The following is an 18,973-nucleotide window of genomic DNA, read 5'->3' on the forward strand; positions in this document are numbered from 1 at the left end:
GGATGTCAGAGCTGAGAGGGGCCTTAGAACAGGGAATGTCAGATCTGAGAGGGGCCTTAGAACAGGGAATGTCAGAGCTGGGAGGGGCCTTAGAACAAAGGATGTCAGAGCTGGGAGGGGCCTTAGAACAAGGAATGTCAGATCTGAAAGGGGCCTTAGAACAGGGAATGTCAGAGCCGGGAAGGACCTCAGAGATAACATTTAGTCCAAACCCTTCCTTTTCCAAATGGGGACACTGAGGTCCAGAGCGTTAATTTCCCAGGGTCACAAGCTAGTTATAGTCATCAAATGTTTGTTATTGCCACTAGAGTTATAAAGTCGATTGTTTTAAAAATCATGCAAATGTATACCTTTACTAAAGCATTTAAGAAGGCAATCAGGGAAATATAAGTGGGATGAGCTGACTCAGAATCCGGCCAGGCCAAGGAGGCACCGCTGCCTTCTTTTATGGCAAAGATGACATCTCAGTTCACTGGGAACAGGATGTCAGGGTTAAATACCTACCCTTACTAGCCCTGGGAGCTTCCTAATGGTACCTTCCTAAAGTACAAGGCTAACTATGTTATTCCCCTGGTCAAGAACCTCAAATGGCTCCCTATTACCTCTAGAATAAAATAGAAACTCCTCAGCTTGGCAATTAAAGCCCTTTATATTCCATCACTACACCTCCTGTAGCTGCTAAGGGACCAGACCCTTCTCAACCAATTAATCAATAAGTATTTCTAAGAGTATTTCTTAGTATTTCTATCCACAAGAGCTTATGCTAGGCACCAGCCAATGACAGTCCCTGTTCTCAAGGACACCTAAATTTAGGGTAGACGCCAAATAAATATAGTGACTGCAGTGAGGGGGATGGGCAGGAACCAGGAAGGGCCTCTTGAAGGAGGGGGCACTTGAGCTGAGACTTGAAGGTGTAGGGTTGAGAACGTGGATGACTTAGGGCAGCCCCCTCCCCACTGCTGGAAAAAGAACCAAAAGCTCCTGTCTTAATGATGCAAGCATAGGCTTTGGCTGTGTAAATGACAACATATGGTTTGTGAAGGCACATGTTCCAACCTCCAGTGGTTGGGGGGTGAGGGAGGGAATTTCAGGAATAAGGGACAGCCTCTGGGAAAACCCAGAGGCAGTCAGTCAAATCAACAAGCATTTTTCAAGCACTTACTATGTGCCAGGCACCGTGTTAAGCACTGGGGGAAAAAACCAGGCACACCCAAGATTCATCCAGCATAAGTGGGAGGTAAGCTCAGAGGGAAGGCATTAGCAGTGGGGGAAGACTAAGAAACTCCTGCAGACGGGGGATCTGTGTTGTCCTGCAGCCAGGAAAGCCTTGAGTTGTATAGGTGGGGCGGCAAGAAGGCCAACTTGGCTGGACCACGGAGTTGATGATGGTCAAGACTCGTGATCAGCCTGGAAACACAAGAGGCCTGGAGCCAGACTATGAAAGACTCTCTTTCTTGGCTCTGCATGTGACCTCACCAACTCGCTGCCCCAGACAGTTCCGAGAAGGCAGAGATATCCATCTGCCTGGGGCCTCCTTAACTGGCTAGTCTGTCCATCATCTCTCCTGCAGCACTAGGCCTGGCCAAGCCTAGGGAAGCAACCAGAGTCTCCCACCCCTGCACCTGCAGACCCAGACCCTCCCCCCACCTGCCCATCGCCCCCTACCCGTTTTTCTTGGGCAGGTAAGCTTCCATGTCAAAGAAGATATTCTGCCGTTCCTTGATGCTGGCACTCATCTGCTGAATGAGGTCGGCCTCTTCACAGTTGGCATGCCGCTTACACCTGTTGTTGAGATGAAAAGGGAAAGGGGTGGGAGTGTTGGCTCAGCTAGCTGCCAGCATGTCTAGACTCTTCCAGGTCTGGGCATGCAAAGGCATCTCCACCATCCCCCTCACTTAAAGCCTATAGTCAGGCTTCTTAACCATGTGATAGAGAATAAAGTACACTCACTCTAGAATCAGAGGCCCTGAGTTCAAATCCTACCTCTGACACTACCTGCATGACCTTAGACAAATCACCAACATGAGCCTTGGTTTCCCCATATATAACATGAAAGGGCTGGACTAAGATGGCCTCTGAGCTCCAACTCTACATCTGTGATCCTTCCTTCTGCCTCAGTTTACCTTCTGCATAATAGAGACAATCAAATTTACAAGCATTTATTAAGCATTTCCTGCATGACAGGCATTAGTGGTACAAAGCCAGAAAGGGACTCAGGGAGACAGTCCTTGCCCTCAAGGAGCTTATGTTCTACTTGCAATCAAACCTGCCCCTGACACCTCGTGGGAATGCCATGTGGATTAACAAGAGGGTAAGTACTTGGGAAGTAAAAGCTCTATAATAATATGTGGTCTGAGTGTACTTCTTAACAAAAACTCTTCCCCCAAACTGGAAAAACAGCTCAGATGGCACACCCTCCGCCTGGAGAGCGAGGAGTGTGACCTCTACCTTGCATTAGACTATGAGGCGCTAGATGAATGTTTCAGGAATTAATGAATGCAGAACAATGCATTCACAAACCATATGTTGTCATTTACAGAGACAAAGCCTATGCTTGCATTACTAAGATAGGAGCTTTCAGTTCTTTTTCCAACAGTGGGCAGGGGTTAGCACAAAGTCATCCACACTCCCCTGACAGAGTCTCCCTTGCCACCAAAGGGCGCTTATTTATAAATTGGGGGTCTATAATCTTGTAACTTGGTCTTCAGCCTGCTAAACACTGGAAAACAACTATTTTAAAGGCAATAGGATTGCAGGATCATAGATTTAGAACTGGAAGGCACCTTATAGGTCTGTCAGTTTAGAAAAATGCCCTCATTTCATAAATGAAGAAAAGGAGACCCAGAGAACTGAAGGCACTTGCTCCCCCCCCTCCCCCTGACTCTCCCACCCGGTCACAGAGGCAATAAACAGCAGAGCTGAGATTCAAACCCAAGTCCTATGACTCCAAATTCAGAGCTCTCCCATAACGATGCACTGCCTCCCCTCCCCAACTTCCTCACTCCCAGAACAGCTAAAACTTTCAAACCAGCTGGAACATAAGTGTGTGGATTCCTTTACTCTGGGCTCAGGAAACTGGCTGATCCAAAATACTGGCTTGTGTCATAATTATCTATATGTGTCATATCCTGCATTAGTCTGGGTGCTCTCTGAGAGCACAGCCACAGTCCTACTAGGGCCTAGCACAGTGCTCTGCATACAGTAGGCATTCAATAAATGTGTAGTTGGAATTACAACAATGGCAGCTGGCTTTTACATAGTACACAGTGCATTCAAAAATGCCATAGGAGGCAGTTTGGTACAGTATAAAGCAAGCTTAACAGGGATTCCAAAGACCTGAGTTCAAAGCCTATCTCTGCTATTTATTAGCTGTGTGACCTTGGGTGACTCACTTCATCACTCTGGGCCTCAGTTTCCCCATCTGTAAAATGAGAGGGTTGGTGATGATGGCCTTGAAGGTTCCTTCCAGCTCTGTTTCTATGATCCCTTAGACTGAGAGCTCGAGGGCAGGGACTAGCTTTTGTCTCTTTTGTATCCCAGCACTTAGCACAGTGCCTGGCACTTAGCAGGTGCTTAATAAATATTTAACAACTGATTATGACATCCATGACCACATCTGTTCCTGTGCTGTCATCAGTGCAGGCATCATCACCCCCCATTCTACAGATGAGAAATCTGAGACTCAGAGAAGGCAAGGAAGCTGGGAAGTGACTCAGGAAGGAGTGAAGTCCAAGCTGTCTACCCCTAGGGCTAGACCTCTCTGTTATACTGCACTGTTTCCTGGAAAGGGGGCAAGAGTTAGTACGACATTTTAGTCCCTGAAATTAGTTTGACTGCAAATATCCACTAAACAAGTTTAAGTGTGTAACATTCAATACCCAGCTTTCAGCAGGGGCAGGGACTGAACCTGTTATTTCATTAATACGGGGAACTCCTGGATGAGGAAATTCCTTCCACCAATGCAGGTAAGCCGCTTCTCCGTAATTCAGACTCTGAGAGTTTCCTGGGAGGGCCCAGAGACAGGACAAATGACTTGCCCAGAGTCACACAGCCAATGTGTCAGAGGCAGAACTTTTTAAACTCAGGGCCTTCCTGGCTATGAGGACGGCTCTCTATCCACTGTACAGCATTGCCTTTCCTAAGTATTCAACAGACACAGAAAGAGGAAAGGAAGGGAGGGAGAGAGAGGGGGAGGGATGAAGGAGAGAACTAGAGAAAGAAAGGAAAAGATGGAGAAAGGGAGGTAAAGGGTGGGGGAGGAAGGAAAAGAAGGAAGAACTAGATAGAGGAAAAGAGGGAGGGAGGAAGGAATGAAAAGAAGGGAGGGAAGAACTAGAACTAGAAAAAGAGAAGAACACAAAGAAGGGAGAGAGGGAGAAAGAAGGAAGGGCAGAGGGAAAGAAAGGAGAAGGGAGGGAAAGGGAAGGAGGGAAGAATAGAGGAAGGGATAGAAGGAAAGGATGGAAAAGGGAGGGAAAGGAAGAAGAGAGAGGGAGGGATGGAAAGGGGGAGGGATAAAAAGGAGAGAGGAACAGAAAGGGAGGAAGGGAAAAAAGAAAAGAAGGGGAGGCAGAAAGGAGGGAGGAAGGGAAAGAAAGTAGGACCATAGGTGAAAATCAAAGCCTGACTCAGTCAGCAATGGGGTGTTACTAATTGAGATGTGGAAAAAGACAGGGCCAAACTAGCTCCAGAGTTAGAGATCCAGCCACGTGCCCCTCCCCCCAGTCTGGAGGTCGAAGGGCACACAGGTTGTCCTCCCTTACCTCTGGAGACTACCCTTGAGGTCCGACAGCCGCTTCTTCTGCTTGCTGATGGAGCTACTGTAGGACGCCTGGAGTGTGGTCAGCTCCTCCAACTTCTGCCTGTACACTTTGTGGGTTTCCTAGAAAGAAGAGAGAGGAAGCTTCATGAGAGAAGATCAACAAACAAAGGCGGCATCTGAAAACTCTAGAGTGTTCAGGTGGGACTGACACAGAACAGCTCAACAAGGCCTGCCTGATGGGGGAAACCATGTTACCAGGACCACCAGGAATGGAGCAGGCTCACAAAGGCTTGGGCAAGATAGAAATACGCCAAAGAATACGGACCACTTCCAAAAGAAGAAATGCAATCTATCAACAGCTATGAACACGTTCTGTACCACGTGCAAGGGACGGGCTAATTAAAACTCTGCAAACTCCGCAAATCAGCAAGGAGAATTAAAAAAAAAGGGAACGCTCTATGTTGGTGGGACTGTGGGAAAGCAGGCATGCTAATACACTGTTGGTGGAGCGTAAACTGAGCCAACCATTTTGGGAAATGATGTGGAATTATCTGACAAACGTCACTAAATTAGTCATGATTTATTTTCCAGTGATCCTTCTGCTTTGCATATACTCTAAGGAAGTCAAAGATAGAAAGTAACATCCTGTGTGAGCTGAAATATTTAGAACAGGACTTTTTGTGGTAGCAAAGAACAGGAATTAAAGTGGGGACCCTTGGACTGGAGAACGGCTTAACAGTCATATGAATGTAACAGAATAGTATTGCCAGTTAGAAATGGCAAATTGGAGGAATTCAGATCATCTGTGAGAACAGTAGATTTGGGGTCAGAGAACCTGGGTTCATATCCCACCTCTGCCACCAGCTAGGTGGTGCAGCGCAGGACCTGGCGTCAGGAAGACCTGAGTTCAAATCCTACCTCAGATGCCTACTAAGTGATATGATCTTTGGCAAGTAATACAACTTTTATCAACCTCAGTTCCTCATCTGCAAAATGGGGATAATAAAGGACCTACCTCCTGAGATTTCTGCGAGGATCAAGTAAGAAAACATGTTGTAAAGTGTTTTGCAAACTTTAGGAGCAGCTAGGTGGCACAGTGAATAGAGCACTGACCCTGGGGTCAGGAGGACCTGAGTTCAAATCTAACTTCAGACACTTCCTTGCTGTGTGACCCCAGGGAAGGAAGAACAAGTAAACCTTAAAGCTCCTATGAATGCTATCTAGCTATTATTAATATAAATGATAATGATATAAATAAATCTGTGTGACCTTGGGCACGCCTCTCTAAATCTCAGTTTCTTTATGTGTAAAATTATGGGATTGCACTAGATGGCCTCTAAGGTACTTTCTTTTTGGGGGAATATTTTATTTTTTTATTATGAATGTAACAGTCATCAATCCAAAGAGCAGACAAAGGAATTGTGTATGAAACCACAAATTCCTATTACATACAATTTGTTTTTAACAATGTATATTAAATTTATCATGATAGTAATGAAATTGCCTTGTTTACCTCCTCCTCTTCTGAATGTTTAGTTTTGTGGGCATTTTTTTGTTTTACTGATGGTGAGATTATACATATGTGCATGATTATGTGTATATGTATGTACCTACGTGTATGTGTAACTTTCTACTGACTCCAGCCCCCCAGAACTCTCCTTTGCACCAAATGAGCTTTCAATGCAAACAAATCAACACAGTCATTGTTGCTCAGTTGTTTCAGTTGTGTCTGACTCTCTGTGACCCCATTTGGCGTTTTCTTGGCAAAGATAGCGGAGTGGTTTGCCATTTCCTTCTTCAGATCATTTTACAGATGAGGAAACTGAGGCCAACAGGGTGAAGTGACTTGCCCAGGGTCACGTAGTTAGTAAGTGTCAGAGGCCAGACTTGAACTCATGAAGATGAGTCTTCCTGATTCCAGGCCAGGGCTCTGTGCGCCATGGCACCATCATAGCCATCTACGTCTCACTCATGACCTAAAGTCCTCAGGGCCCCTCTACCTCTAAATCTACAATCACATGACTTGTATGACTGACACAAAGAGAAAGAGGAGAACGAGAAGGACAGTATATTTACAGAATGACTCCAATAATATAAATCAAGACAGCACAAAAAGATAACTGATCAAATGTAATGATCAAGCCTGGTTCCAGCTGACTGAAGTCAAAACGCTTTCTTCTGTACTGTGGACTAGCTATAGGATCTTGGACAAGTCATTTATCTTGTCTGGGCCTCAATTTCCTCAATGATAAAATCCATAAAATGAAAGCACTGGATTCAATGACTCCAAAGGTACCTTCTAGTTCTTAATCTGTGATCCTATCCTGCATCTAGGTGGCGCCATAGTGGATCAGGGCACCAGGCCTGGAGTCAGGAAGGATTATCTTCACAGGTTCAAATCTGGCCTCGGATACTTTCTAGCTGTGTGACCCTGGGCAAGTCACTTACACCTGTGTGCCTCAGTTTCCTCACCTGTAAAATGAGCTGGAGAAGGAAATGCCAAACCACTCCAGTGCTTCTGCCAAGAAAACCCTAAATGAGGTCATGGAGAGTTAGACGTGACTGAACATCATCTTTTTCCCCAGAAGAGAATGGGGGACTGTGGGTGCAAACTGTGCCACTTTTCATGTCAGCAGCACTCACTATTAGATGGTTTTGCTTAATTTTTGTTGACATTATAAAGGAGAGGATGATATGGTGAGGGTTACCCAGAAGTGGCCAGGCTGTTAAAAAACAAACCGAAACAAAACTTCGTGACCAAAATAGGTTTGGAGAATAGATCATGTTACGGTCTGATGTGCACTGCGGTCAACACGGGGCATACAAACCCATGCATAAACATACTGCCAATAGACAGATAAATCTAGCATATTACGCATTACTTCTTTTCAAATGTCTACAGATGTGATTAAGAAGATACAAAATCACTTTAAAGCAGGACTGGATTCGTGGTAGCTTTTTTATCTGCCCTTTCTCAGTGAAAGGAAACAAATAGTTCAACTCTCTTGTGTGAGGTACAAGGGAGGGCCTCATACTAGAAGAGACTGAGAGCCACCAGTGTAAACTGGAAGCTTCATGAGGGCAGGGAAGACGTCAGACCTAAACTGTGTCTCCTCCCCCAGAGAGAAGCACAGGGCCTGCCCCCCACAGGTGATTATCAATCAGTCACTAAGCACTTAGCATCGGCTAAGGGGCCAGACCCTGTGCCTGGTGCTCGCCTAAGGACACCCTCGAGGAGCTTCCACTCTAACGTAACCCGTGTGGCTCTATTTACTGGGCTGCAGAGTACAGAGGGACAGCACGTGGGAGAAAAGTGAGCAGCAGGATGGATGGCGAAAGAGTCATTGCTTCTGGCTTGGACTTGTGTCACTGGCTTAAGGAACATCCCTTAAGAAAATTCCCCCTTCAAAACCAACTGATAGGGGCAGCTAGGTGGCGCAGTGGATAGAGCACCAGCCCTGAAGTCAAGAGGACCTGAGTTCAAATCCGATCTCAGACCAAACCCTTGACACTTACTAGCTGTGTGACCTTGGGCAAGTCACTTAACCCCAATTGCCTTAAAAAAAAAAAAAGCCAACTGATGACTGCTTAGAGTCTTAAACAATAAACTGCCTGGAACAGCAAGAGGTGAAGAAGTAGTAATAGTAGTAATAGTAGCAGCAGCAGTCGTTGTAGTAGTAGTAGGAATAGTAGCAGTAGCAGTAGTAATAGTAGCAGTAGCAGTAGTAATAGTAATAGTAGCAGTAGTAGTAGGCAGCTGGGTGGTGCCATAGTGGGTAGAACATCAGGCCTAGAGTCAGGAAGACTCATCTTCCTGAGCTCAAATCTAGCCTCAGACACTTCCTAGCTGTGTGACCCTGGGTAAGTCACTTAACCCTGTTTGCCTCATTTTCCTCATCTGTAAAATGAGCTGAAGAAGAGAATGGCAAACCACTCCAGTATCTCAGCCAAGAAAACCCCAAATGGGGTCATTTTACCGATGAGGAAACTGAGGCAGACAGAGGTGAAGTGACCTGCTCAGGGTCACACAGCTAATAAGTATCCGAGGCTGGATTTAGATTCAGGTCTTCCTGACTCTAGGCCCAGGGCTCTCAGCACTGTGCCACCTAGTTGCTGTCCTGTTATTTCATTGGCATAGGGGCTCCCTTTGAGAAACCGCCTTCTGATCAAAGCAGATAGACCACCGCTTTGCAGTTTCTAGTCTGAATGGCCTGGGGACGCCTAAAGGTGCCGTGATTTGCCCAGAGTCACACAGCCAATAGAATGTGAACCAGAACCACAGCCCAGGTCTTCCGGACTCTGAGGCCAGCTCACTAGCCACACCAGCTCTGGAAACATGGACCATGAAATAAAGACAGAGCACTTAATCAGTAAAGCAGTTATATTGGAACTGTCATGGGGAAACACGTGGGCAAATGAGGTTTTGGGGGGTGGGAGGGCAGGAGGAAGGCCAGAGATTGAAGAAAGGCCAGGGAGATGTCGAGGCGAGGAACAGAACAGTCCAAGAGCATTCAGGGCTAGGGGGAGACCTGAGAAGTCAGCGAGCCTAACCCTGTTCCCCTCATTCCCCCCCATCCCAATTTTACAGAAGACAAGGCTGCCTTGTCTGAGGTCCCATGCGTGCACTGGGCCAAGCCCGTCCTCGAACTCCGTTCCCATCTCAAGGGTTCTCCAGCGTCCTCTGCGCTGCTCCTCACTGCTGCCCGCTATGTCTAAGGCGTTGGGGATGAAAACAGCCCAGGTGCCCGGCATCGGCAGGTGAGCAGAATATGCCTCAGATCCCCAAGGGGCAGGAATCAACCGAGAAACAGCTTGTGGCATAAAATGAGACACCTGGGGACGCCCTCCACAGGGGATCACTCTGGCCTGCAGACTCTCACAAGAGCTCAGCGCTGGCACCCCTCGGCACCAGCCATGCTATATCAGTAAGCACTGAAAACACCTGGGGGTATAGACAGAGAGCTGGAAGGGACGCTGAGGGTGAGTTCAACCTTCTCATTTTTCAGATCAGGTAACTGAGGCCCAGAGAGGTAACAGGACATGACCTCAGAAGCCACTTAGCCCAATGTCCTGCATTTTACAAATGAGGAAACTGAGTCCAGGCAAGGCAAGGTAATGTGGCTTACCCAAGGCCACTCAGATAAAGTCAGAACTTGAACGCACATCTTCAGCATGACATCCAGTGATCCTTTCACGATATCTTGTTGTGTCCTAACAAACAAGCCACCTCTCCCTCCCACTTCCCTGCCTACTTCTTAAGGTTTCCAAAGCAGGCTCCCCTCCCTAATAACCCTGCCAGGCAGGCAGTCTGTTTGCCAATCTTTCCATTTTAGAGAGAGGGAAAGTGAGGCTCAGAAAAGACAACTTTGACCTTATGAAAATCTAGGGAGGGCAGGACCCCCAATCCCCATCTGCACCACAGATCCTAGGCTGCCTTTGTACGTGAGGACCCCTGAACCTCAGAATTCATCGAATCTGATTAAAACAACACTGACACCACTGTCTTTTTTTATTTATTTATTTTACCTTTGGATGAGGCAATCGGGGTTAAGTGACTTGCCCAGGGTCACACAGTAAGTGTGTAAGTGTCAAGTGTCTGAGACCAGATTGGAACTCAGGTCCTCCTGACTCCAAGGCTGGAGCTTCATCTACTGCACCACCTAGCTGCTCCCACCACTGTCTTTTAAAAAATGACTTTGGTGGAGCTGATAATCACATCCTCTCCTCAGATCTCCCCAGATGTTGGCCTACATTCACCTCCTCCTCCTCCCCAGAGGATACAGAAGACCTTGGCATATCTCCCACCTCCGTGCCTTTGCATAAGCTGTTACCCCCAAACCTGGCTTACGCTCCCTCCTCCTGCTTCTCTGTCTGGGAAAATCCTGCCACCTCCCACAGGAAGCCCTTCCTGATTCCCCTATCGCTCATCCCCAAATTATCATGTATATACTTGTTTTGGCTTATCGCCTCCCTCCCGTGAGAATGTAAGCTTCTTGAAGGACTGTTTTCCACTTGTCTTTGTATCCCTAGTGCCCAGCACAATGCCTGCCACACAACAGGAACTTAACGAATAATGGAGTGGGTTACGCCCAATGTCACAGGTGCTCCAGAAGGCTGGCTGAAGTCAAAGGAGCGTGGGATACTGAGGGGGAAGACGTTAGGGATTCTAGTCAACCCTCATTTACGGGGCAGCCCCTACTAACTGATAGCACTTACATAGCAGTGCAAGGTTTGCAAAGGGTTTTACCAATATTATCTTTGATCCTCACACTGATCCTGAAGGTTGAGTGCTGTTATTATCCCCATTTTACAGATGAGTAAACTGAGGTTGAGAAGTTTAGTGACTTGCCCAGGGTCACACAGCAAGGCAGTCTGAGGTAGGATTCTGCCTCCAAGTCTAGGCCTCTATCCGCTGGATGTCCCAGCCACGTTATAAAGATGCCCGGGGCACTGAGAGGTCCAGGGACCTGCCCATTGCTGATGGTCCCACACAGATGGTAAGTGTCAAAGGCAGGCCTCACACGGTGAGTCAGCCGCTAAGAAGTCATGGAACCAGGTCGCCTGACGCCCAGCCCTTTCTTTTCCAGCCAAACCAGTATCCTCTTTTGTTGCCAGGCCGAGCGTGGGGTGGAGAAATGGGAGGCTGCTCAGCGTGACAGGCTGGCCCCACACTGCAACTCAGACTCTGAAAATAACCCGGGGCAGGGAGAGGGACTGAGGGAAAGCGGAGCACCCTCCCTCCCTGGGCGGGGAGGACGGATAGGGTCTGTCCACAGTGTCCACCTGCCCCCAGCAACTCACTCCTGATAAAAACATGAAAACCCAACCACAGCTTCTGATCCTCTGAGAGAGCCCTGGGGGAGCCTGGAGGGAAGGGTGGTCACTCCCAGAATACAGCAGTCCCTTCCGGGCGCTCACATGTCCCCTTCAAAGCAGGGCATCCATTAATCACAAACAAGTCTGCTTCCATTAGGAATCAGAGATATCTGCGCAAACCTCGGTCCTCCTGAGACTCTGCCCCACTGGGTTCAATGACGCCAAGGCCCGCAAAGCTGAAAAATAGCTGGAGATGACTCCACAACACATTTCAGCGGTTGCGAAGCAGGGCAGGAGAGGCCCCAAATCTGGGTATGGGAAGGAGCTTGGGGAAAGAGGTGCCAAAAGGCTGGAGCCATCCTCATGGTAACCGATACCAAGGCAAGGAATGAAGTCTGGCAGCTTGGGCCCTCCAACGGCCTGGGGTGGAGGTACAGGCAGCCAGGTGGATCAGAGGGCGTGGAGAAGTCCTTCCCCTGACACTAGCTGTTGGACCGTATGCGAGTCATTTAACCTCTCTGTGCCTCAGTTTCCCTAGATGCAAAATAGGAATAACAGTAGCATCTTCCTCACAGAGTTGCTGTGGGACCCAAATGAGATAATACTTGTAAAGCACTTGGCTACATATTGGCTACTATTATTAATAACTTCAGGCAGCTAGGTGAATAAAGCACTGGGCCTGGAGTCAGGAAGACTCATCTTCCTGAGTTCAAATCCAGTCTCAGCTGTGTGACCCTGGGCAAGTCACTTCACCCTGTGTGCCTCAGTTTCCTCACCTGTAAAGTGAGCTGGAGAAGGAAATGGCAAACCACTCCAGTATCTCTGCCCAAAAAACCTCAAATGGGGTCACAGAGAGTCGGATGAGACTGAAAAATGACTCGATGACAAAATTAATAACCTCATTTTACAGATGAGGAAATCAAGGCTCAAAGTCACAGAACTAATATAGGTCAGAAGTGAGACCTGAGACTCACTCTTTCTTTATCGACGATCTTCTCGCACTCACAGGTGCCTCCAGGAGCAAGAGGCAGCAGTGGGCAGCTAGCCCTTTCCATCGCCATCACTGGCACCCTCTCAATCTTGACCCTTTGGCGAACTGGTTTAAATCTGACATAATCCTCTGCTTGTGAATCCGTTACCTACGGTCCTACAAGGATACTCCCTTGCCAAACCCCAACCTTAGATCACCCCTCATCAGCCTTCTCTCTTTCTACTCACTAGTCTAGTGAAGAGAGCTAGTGGAAGTCACTAACCAGAGCTGATCGGACCCTTTATAAATTAATGTTACCTAATCCCAACTGGGCTCTCACTGCTGCCAGGCAATCCTTTTACTCATCCCTGATGGACTCTCTATCCCCTGCTGCATAGAAGCCATTCCAAATCTCCTCTTTTCTCCTCAAGGTTCCCAGATCACCCCACATACATGAAGACGTCAGCTGTGAGCACCCTCTCCTCTGCTTCTCCCCTCACCACCCCCTGACATCATCTTCTATTCTCATCTCCTTTACTCCAGTCTCTGATACTCCTGCCCCCTCAGTCCTGTCCTCTCCATTCTTCTCCAGCACATTCCCCTCACAATCATTCTCCCCACTCTGACCTTTTCTGCTGCCTACAAATACACACCTACGTCCCTCCAAACCTTAAAAAGCCCCCACTTGATCTGACGATCTCTTGCCTTTCTCAAACTCCTAGAAAAAGCCTTCTAACTCCTGCCTCTCCACTTTTTTCTTTATGTATGTGTGTGTGTGTGTATATATACACACACACACATATTTTAAGGCAATTGGGGTTAAGTGACTTGCCCAGGGTCACACAAGCTAGTAAGTGTCAAGTGTTTGGTCTAAGGCTGAATTTGAACTCGGGTCCTCCTGACTTCAGGGCCGGTGCTCTATCCACTGCGCCACCTAGCTGCCCCTCTACTTTCTTCTAAATCCTCCGAGATTTGGCTTCCAACTTCATCACTAGTCTGAGTCACCAATGACCTTTTCCAAAAAATAAACCTGACGTACAGATATGACGACTTCCATGCCTAAAGACCAGAAAAAAGAAATTTATACGTGAAACTATGAATTTGGCTGTCCCTCATCTCAGCTTCTTAGCTCCCTCAGCTCCTTTCGTGTCTTAGCCAGAAACCCTTCTTGTCAGAAGGTCCCCCCGCCTAAGCTTCCCCCAATTTCTCCTGTCTATAGTTCGTCCATCTAGAGTTATTTGCATGTTTTCTCCCCCAGTAGACTGTGAGCCCCTTGAGAGCTGGTAGTCTGGGTTTTTTACCCTTCTTTGCATCCTCAGCACTTAGCACCGTGCCTGGCACATAGTAGGTGCTTAGCAATTGCTCACTGACTGACTGATTGAATCCCAATTATGCACACTTTGCTTTTTTTCATGGATAACAAACGGAACATGGCAACTCCAATGCTAGCCTGGACCTGTCTTAACTTCCTTCGGCTCTCTTCTGTGTATCTTATCATTGTTCCACTGACTTATGATTACTACCCCCTTCCCCTCCAGGAGTCCTCCTCCCTGACCCCCCAAAAAGAAATTTCTTCCCTTGTAACACACAAGCATAATCATATAAATCACATCCAATCATCGGCCATGTCTGAAGCTGTATGTCTCCCTACGCCCCTGTAGTCCACCACCTCTCAGGGGCATGTTTCATTACTGATCCTCTAATGGAGTTATTCCTGTATCAGAGTTCTTAAATCTTTCGAAGTCATTGACGATCTCGTCTGCCAAACTGGATGGCCTCTTCTCAATCCTCTCTCTGCAGCCTTTGCCACTACTGACTTCCTTCTCCTCCTGGAGGACACTTTTTTCCTCTGGTTCTTTGGGTTTTTTGGGGGGGGAGGGGTTGACACTCATCTATCCAGGTTTTCCTCTTAATTGTCTGACTGCTCCCTCTTTGTCTCTTTTGCTGGATAACCAATTATATCAATGGTGTCAAACTCACATAGAAATGGCAGTCATTCATACATCCACAAGTTGATTTAGTTTGCAAATATAATGCTACCTGTGTCTCATTGTATTTTTATTTATTCATTTTGTTAAATATTTCTCAATTCTCTTTCAATTGGGCTCGGTCCCACTCTGGTCATACTCCTCAGATCTACAGCACACCCTCTCCCCAAGGCTTAGCCCCAAGCCCTCTGCTTTTCTCTCTCTGCACTCTGCGTGACCTCCCCGGCTCTCAGGGGTTCAATGATTCTCTCTACGTAGAAGATTCCCTGATCTAGATATCTGGCCCCGATCTCTCTCCTGAGTTCCAGTGTTCCATCTCAAACTGCCTTTTGGACACGTCCCACAGGTATCTCAAACTCAGCATGTCCCAAACCAAACTCATTCTCTTCCTTCACAGTCAGCCCTCCTCTGAACTGAATTTCCTCAGTCCAGGTGCCTTTGGACTCCTAGCTCGGAAGCTTCTCACGCTGACCACAAATCTCTCCAGTTCATTGTAACGATAATCAACAACAAAATTCTCAAATTCTACCTTTGGTAAAATGTTAAAAAAAAAAAAAAAGTGCCTGTCTGCCCATGTATAACCTATATCAAATTGCTTGCCTTCTCATTGAGGGGGGAGAGGAGGGAGGGAGAGCATTTGGAACTCAAAATTTTTAAAAAAATGTTAAAAATTGTTTTTGCATGTAACTAAGGGAAAAATGAAATATTAAATTTGAAATGTAAAAAAAAAGTGGCTTTTAGTGGGAAGGAAAAAAGACAAATTGGATACAGCAGAAGAAAGGAAAGGAAACAAGCATTTACTAAGTACCTTCTGCATGCTAAGCATTTTATAAATATTATCTCATATGATCCACGCAGCAACTCAGGGAAGCAGGTGCTATTATTATCTATAGCTGAGGAAACTGTGGCAGCAGGTAAGTGACTTGCCCAGAGTCACATATCTATAAATATCCAAGGCAGGATTCGAATTCAGGCCTTCCCCTCTCCATGCCCAGCACCCTATCCACTGTACCACTCGGCTGCCCCTGTAAATACAGGAGCTCACCGTTGCAAAGTTTCATATAAAATTCCTTTTAAAAAATCTTTGCACACTGAAAAATTCATGATTTTTTATGTTTGTAATAAAATGTTTTTTAAAATGAAAATAAATAAAATTGAATACTACAGCAATGACAGTGATAAGATATCATTAAACAATGAGTCTTCTAGGTCTGCAACTTTCTCATCATTCTCAACTCCTCCCTCTCACACGTTCAATCAGCTGCCAAATCTTGTCGGTTCTACCCCCACCCCCACACACAATCTCTCTTAAAGAATCACCAGAATTCAGGGCTCACCGGCTCTCCCTGGACTACTGTAATAGCCTCCTAACTGATCTCTTAATCCCCCCGCCTCTCTCCACTCCAATCCTTCCTCATCTACTCAGCTGTCAAAGGGATTTTTCTGAGGTGTAAATCTGACCCAGTTACTCCCCTATTCAATAAACACCAGTAGCTCCCTGTTACTTCTGGGATGAAATATAAACACCTCTGTATCCTGGAGTTTAGATCCCTTTGCAATCTAGCCCCTCATTACTTATCCTACTTTTTTACACATTCTTCTAGGTCCCTACTTTATGATTTAGTGCTACTTTTCCTGACACACACACACACACACAGTGCCTTTGTACTAGATTTTTTTTTTCCATCGAGGCTTTCCCCCCTCATTACTACATTACTACATCCCGTGAATCCTTCAAGATTCAGCTCAAAGGCCATCTTTTGCTTGAGGTATTCCCTGGTCCTCCCAGCTCCCAGAGATTTCCCAAACAATATTATCTCGGATCTGTCTATATGTGCCCTACACGGAGGCACCTTGAGGTAAACACCTTGAGGACAGGGGCTTTTTCTATTTTCCTTTTATCTTCAGTACCTAGCATGGTGCCTGGCACACAGCGGGTGCTTAATAAAGGCTTACCCGACAAGAAACAACACTCTTTTTTGTACAGTCCTATGCTGTTGTTTTTCTGTCTGGACCCCCGTGTAGGGAATCCTGGGGAGGAAATATCTCTACCAATGCAGATCTGAGTTGCCAGGAGCACTAAGTTAAATGACTCGTCCTAAGTCACTCTGTATGCATGGGAGGCAGGATCTGAACCCAGGTCCTCCTGATTCTGAGGCAGCCAGTCACTACTACTAGATACTACTAGTATTCACTACTAGAGACCAGGCTGTCTCTCCGTGTGCCCTTCAAAGACTGTTCAGTGTGGGAGAGGTTTCCCTGAAGCATATCCCAGCCCCAGCCTTAACACCCGGTGGAGCATAATGGGATGACCCCTAGAAAGGAGTCTGAAGACTTGGGTGACATTGGCTGGGTTCAGACACTGCCACAACACCTGCTTCGCGGTATGACCACGAGCAGGGCACTTAACCTCTCACAGGCCTCATCTTCAAAATGGGATACCCTTAGGGACTTCAGGACCTGGAGTCAGGAAGACCTGAGTTCAAATCCAGCCTCAGATAATTATTAGTTGTGTGACCCTGGGCAAGTCACTTAACCTTTGTCTGCCTCAGTTTCCTCATCTATAAAATGGGAATAATAATAGCACCTACCTCCCAGGGGTGTGGTGAAGATCAAATGAGATAATATTTGTAAAGGACTCTGCAAACCTTAAAACGCTATATAACATTGCTGCTCGGTCATTTTCACGTCCAGCTCTTTCATGTCTCCAACTGGGATATGACTCATTCAGTCACAGCCAACTGTTCATGACCCCCTGTGGGGTTTTCTTGGCAAAGACACTGGAGTGGTTTGCCATTTCCTTCTACAGCTCATTTTACAGAGGAGGAAACTGAGGCAAACAGGGTGGAAATGACTTGCTCAGGGTCACCCATCCGTCTGAGGCCGGATTTGAACTCATGAAGATGAATTTACCCAACTCCCCGCCCGGTGCTCTGTCCACTGCACGACCTATGTATGTGCATCTCTCTCAAGGTGGTCAGCAGGCTCAAACGTGATCATTTTTGCAGAATGTCAGAGATGAAACGGCACAGAGCCTCTTCAGTCTAACCTGCACCTGAATGAGTGTCCCTTCCACATCGCCCCCAACAAATGGCCAGTAGAAGGGGAATCCAGCCCTGGGACGGAGCTGCCCGGCTTCTGGCGGGGGGGAAGCAAGCTTCAGACCAGAAATCTATCTACTCCTGCGCCCACATACCATCTCCCTCTCAGAATGGAGGCTCCCTGAGGGCAGCTGAGTTTGTCTTTGTACCCCAGGGCCTGGCACAGACTGACTGACCTCAGAAGTCAGCCAGTCCAATCTCCTCATGTTACAGATGTGGAAACTGAGGCCCAGAGAGATCAAGTGACTTGCCCAAAGTCACACGGGACAGAGCCAGGATGTGAAATCAAGTTTCGTGACTATAAGCTCAGTGCTCCAAAGTCAGCGCGCTTTCCAGCTTTATGTAAAGGACTATTACTGTGTGAACAATCCCAGGAAATCCAACTCAGGAAGGGTCACAGGGTTTGGGGGCTTTCCCATTTTTAGATGCCAAGTGGGCGCCCTGGCTTCTGACACTCCCTGCGTTTGGGGCCCCACGTGAGAGAGGCCAGACTTAGCCAAGCTCCTGCAGGCGCCCAGCCATGGCTGGCATCTCTAGGGTGATGAACTGTTTACAGGGCGCTTTAGAGGCCTGCTGTCATGGGGGTCTCCCAGAATAGTTCCATTTTACAGATGAGGAAACTGAGGCAAAGAGAAATGAAACAAGGAGGCTGCAATGTTCATCAATTATCTATTCAATGACTGCAATGTGCCAGGTGCTGCACTAAGCTACAGGGATACAAAGAAAAAGGAAAAAGCAGTGACTGACCTCAGGGAGCTTATGTTCTAACGAGGATGACAACACACACATACATAAATATACACGCACATGTTTATATTATATATATGATATGGTATGGTTTTATATACACGTACCCATGCAGAAAGATATGTGTGTGGATAATTTATACATACATACATACACACACACACACACACACTCCTATATATACATGGGTATATGTGAATACACACACACAAACACATACACACCTATGTGGGGATACATGTGTATACACAGACTTTTACATGATAGTATAACATATACATATATAGGCATACACCTACACGCAGACACATGTGTATATATACACATGTGGATAATATACATGCACACATGCACATATATACACATTCACTTCTATGTATGGGTACGTGTGTGTACAAACACACACTCCCATGTGTACACGCATGCTGCGTGAATATTTACACACATAATACATACACCTATATATGGGGATGTGTATATGTGTGCACACATATCCATGTCGATATACATGTGTGGATAATATATACATATACACACACATCTATATATGGGTATGTATGCATATACATACTTATGTGGATATCTGAGT

General features: G+C 46.7%; 1 protein-coding gene across 1 annotated transcript in view; it reads right to left on the bottom strand.

The window, feature by feature from the left end:
- TMEM120B (transmembrane protein 120B) overlaps positions 1 to 18,973 on the bottom strand; it is a 48,044-nt gene that overhangs the window by 22,360 nt on the left and 6,711 nt on the right. The window contains 2 exon segments of the mRNA XM_027853522.1: positions 1,666 to 1,782; positions 4,764 to 4,882. Coding sequence (XP_027709323.1) covers positions 1,666 to 1,782; positions 4,764 to 4,882 — 236 coding nt within the window.

This window comes from Vombatus ursinus, unplaced genomic scaffold (assembly GCF_900497805.2).
Source record: "Vombatus ursinus unplaced genomic scaffold, bare-nosed wombat genome assembly UNPS02009994.1, whole genome shotgun sequence".
Lineage (NCBI taxonomy): Eukaryota > Metazoa > Chordata > Mammalia > Diprotodontia > Vombatidae > Vombatus > Vombatus ursinus.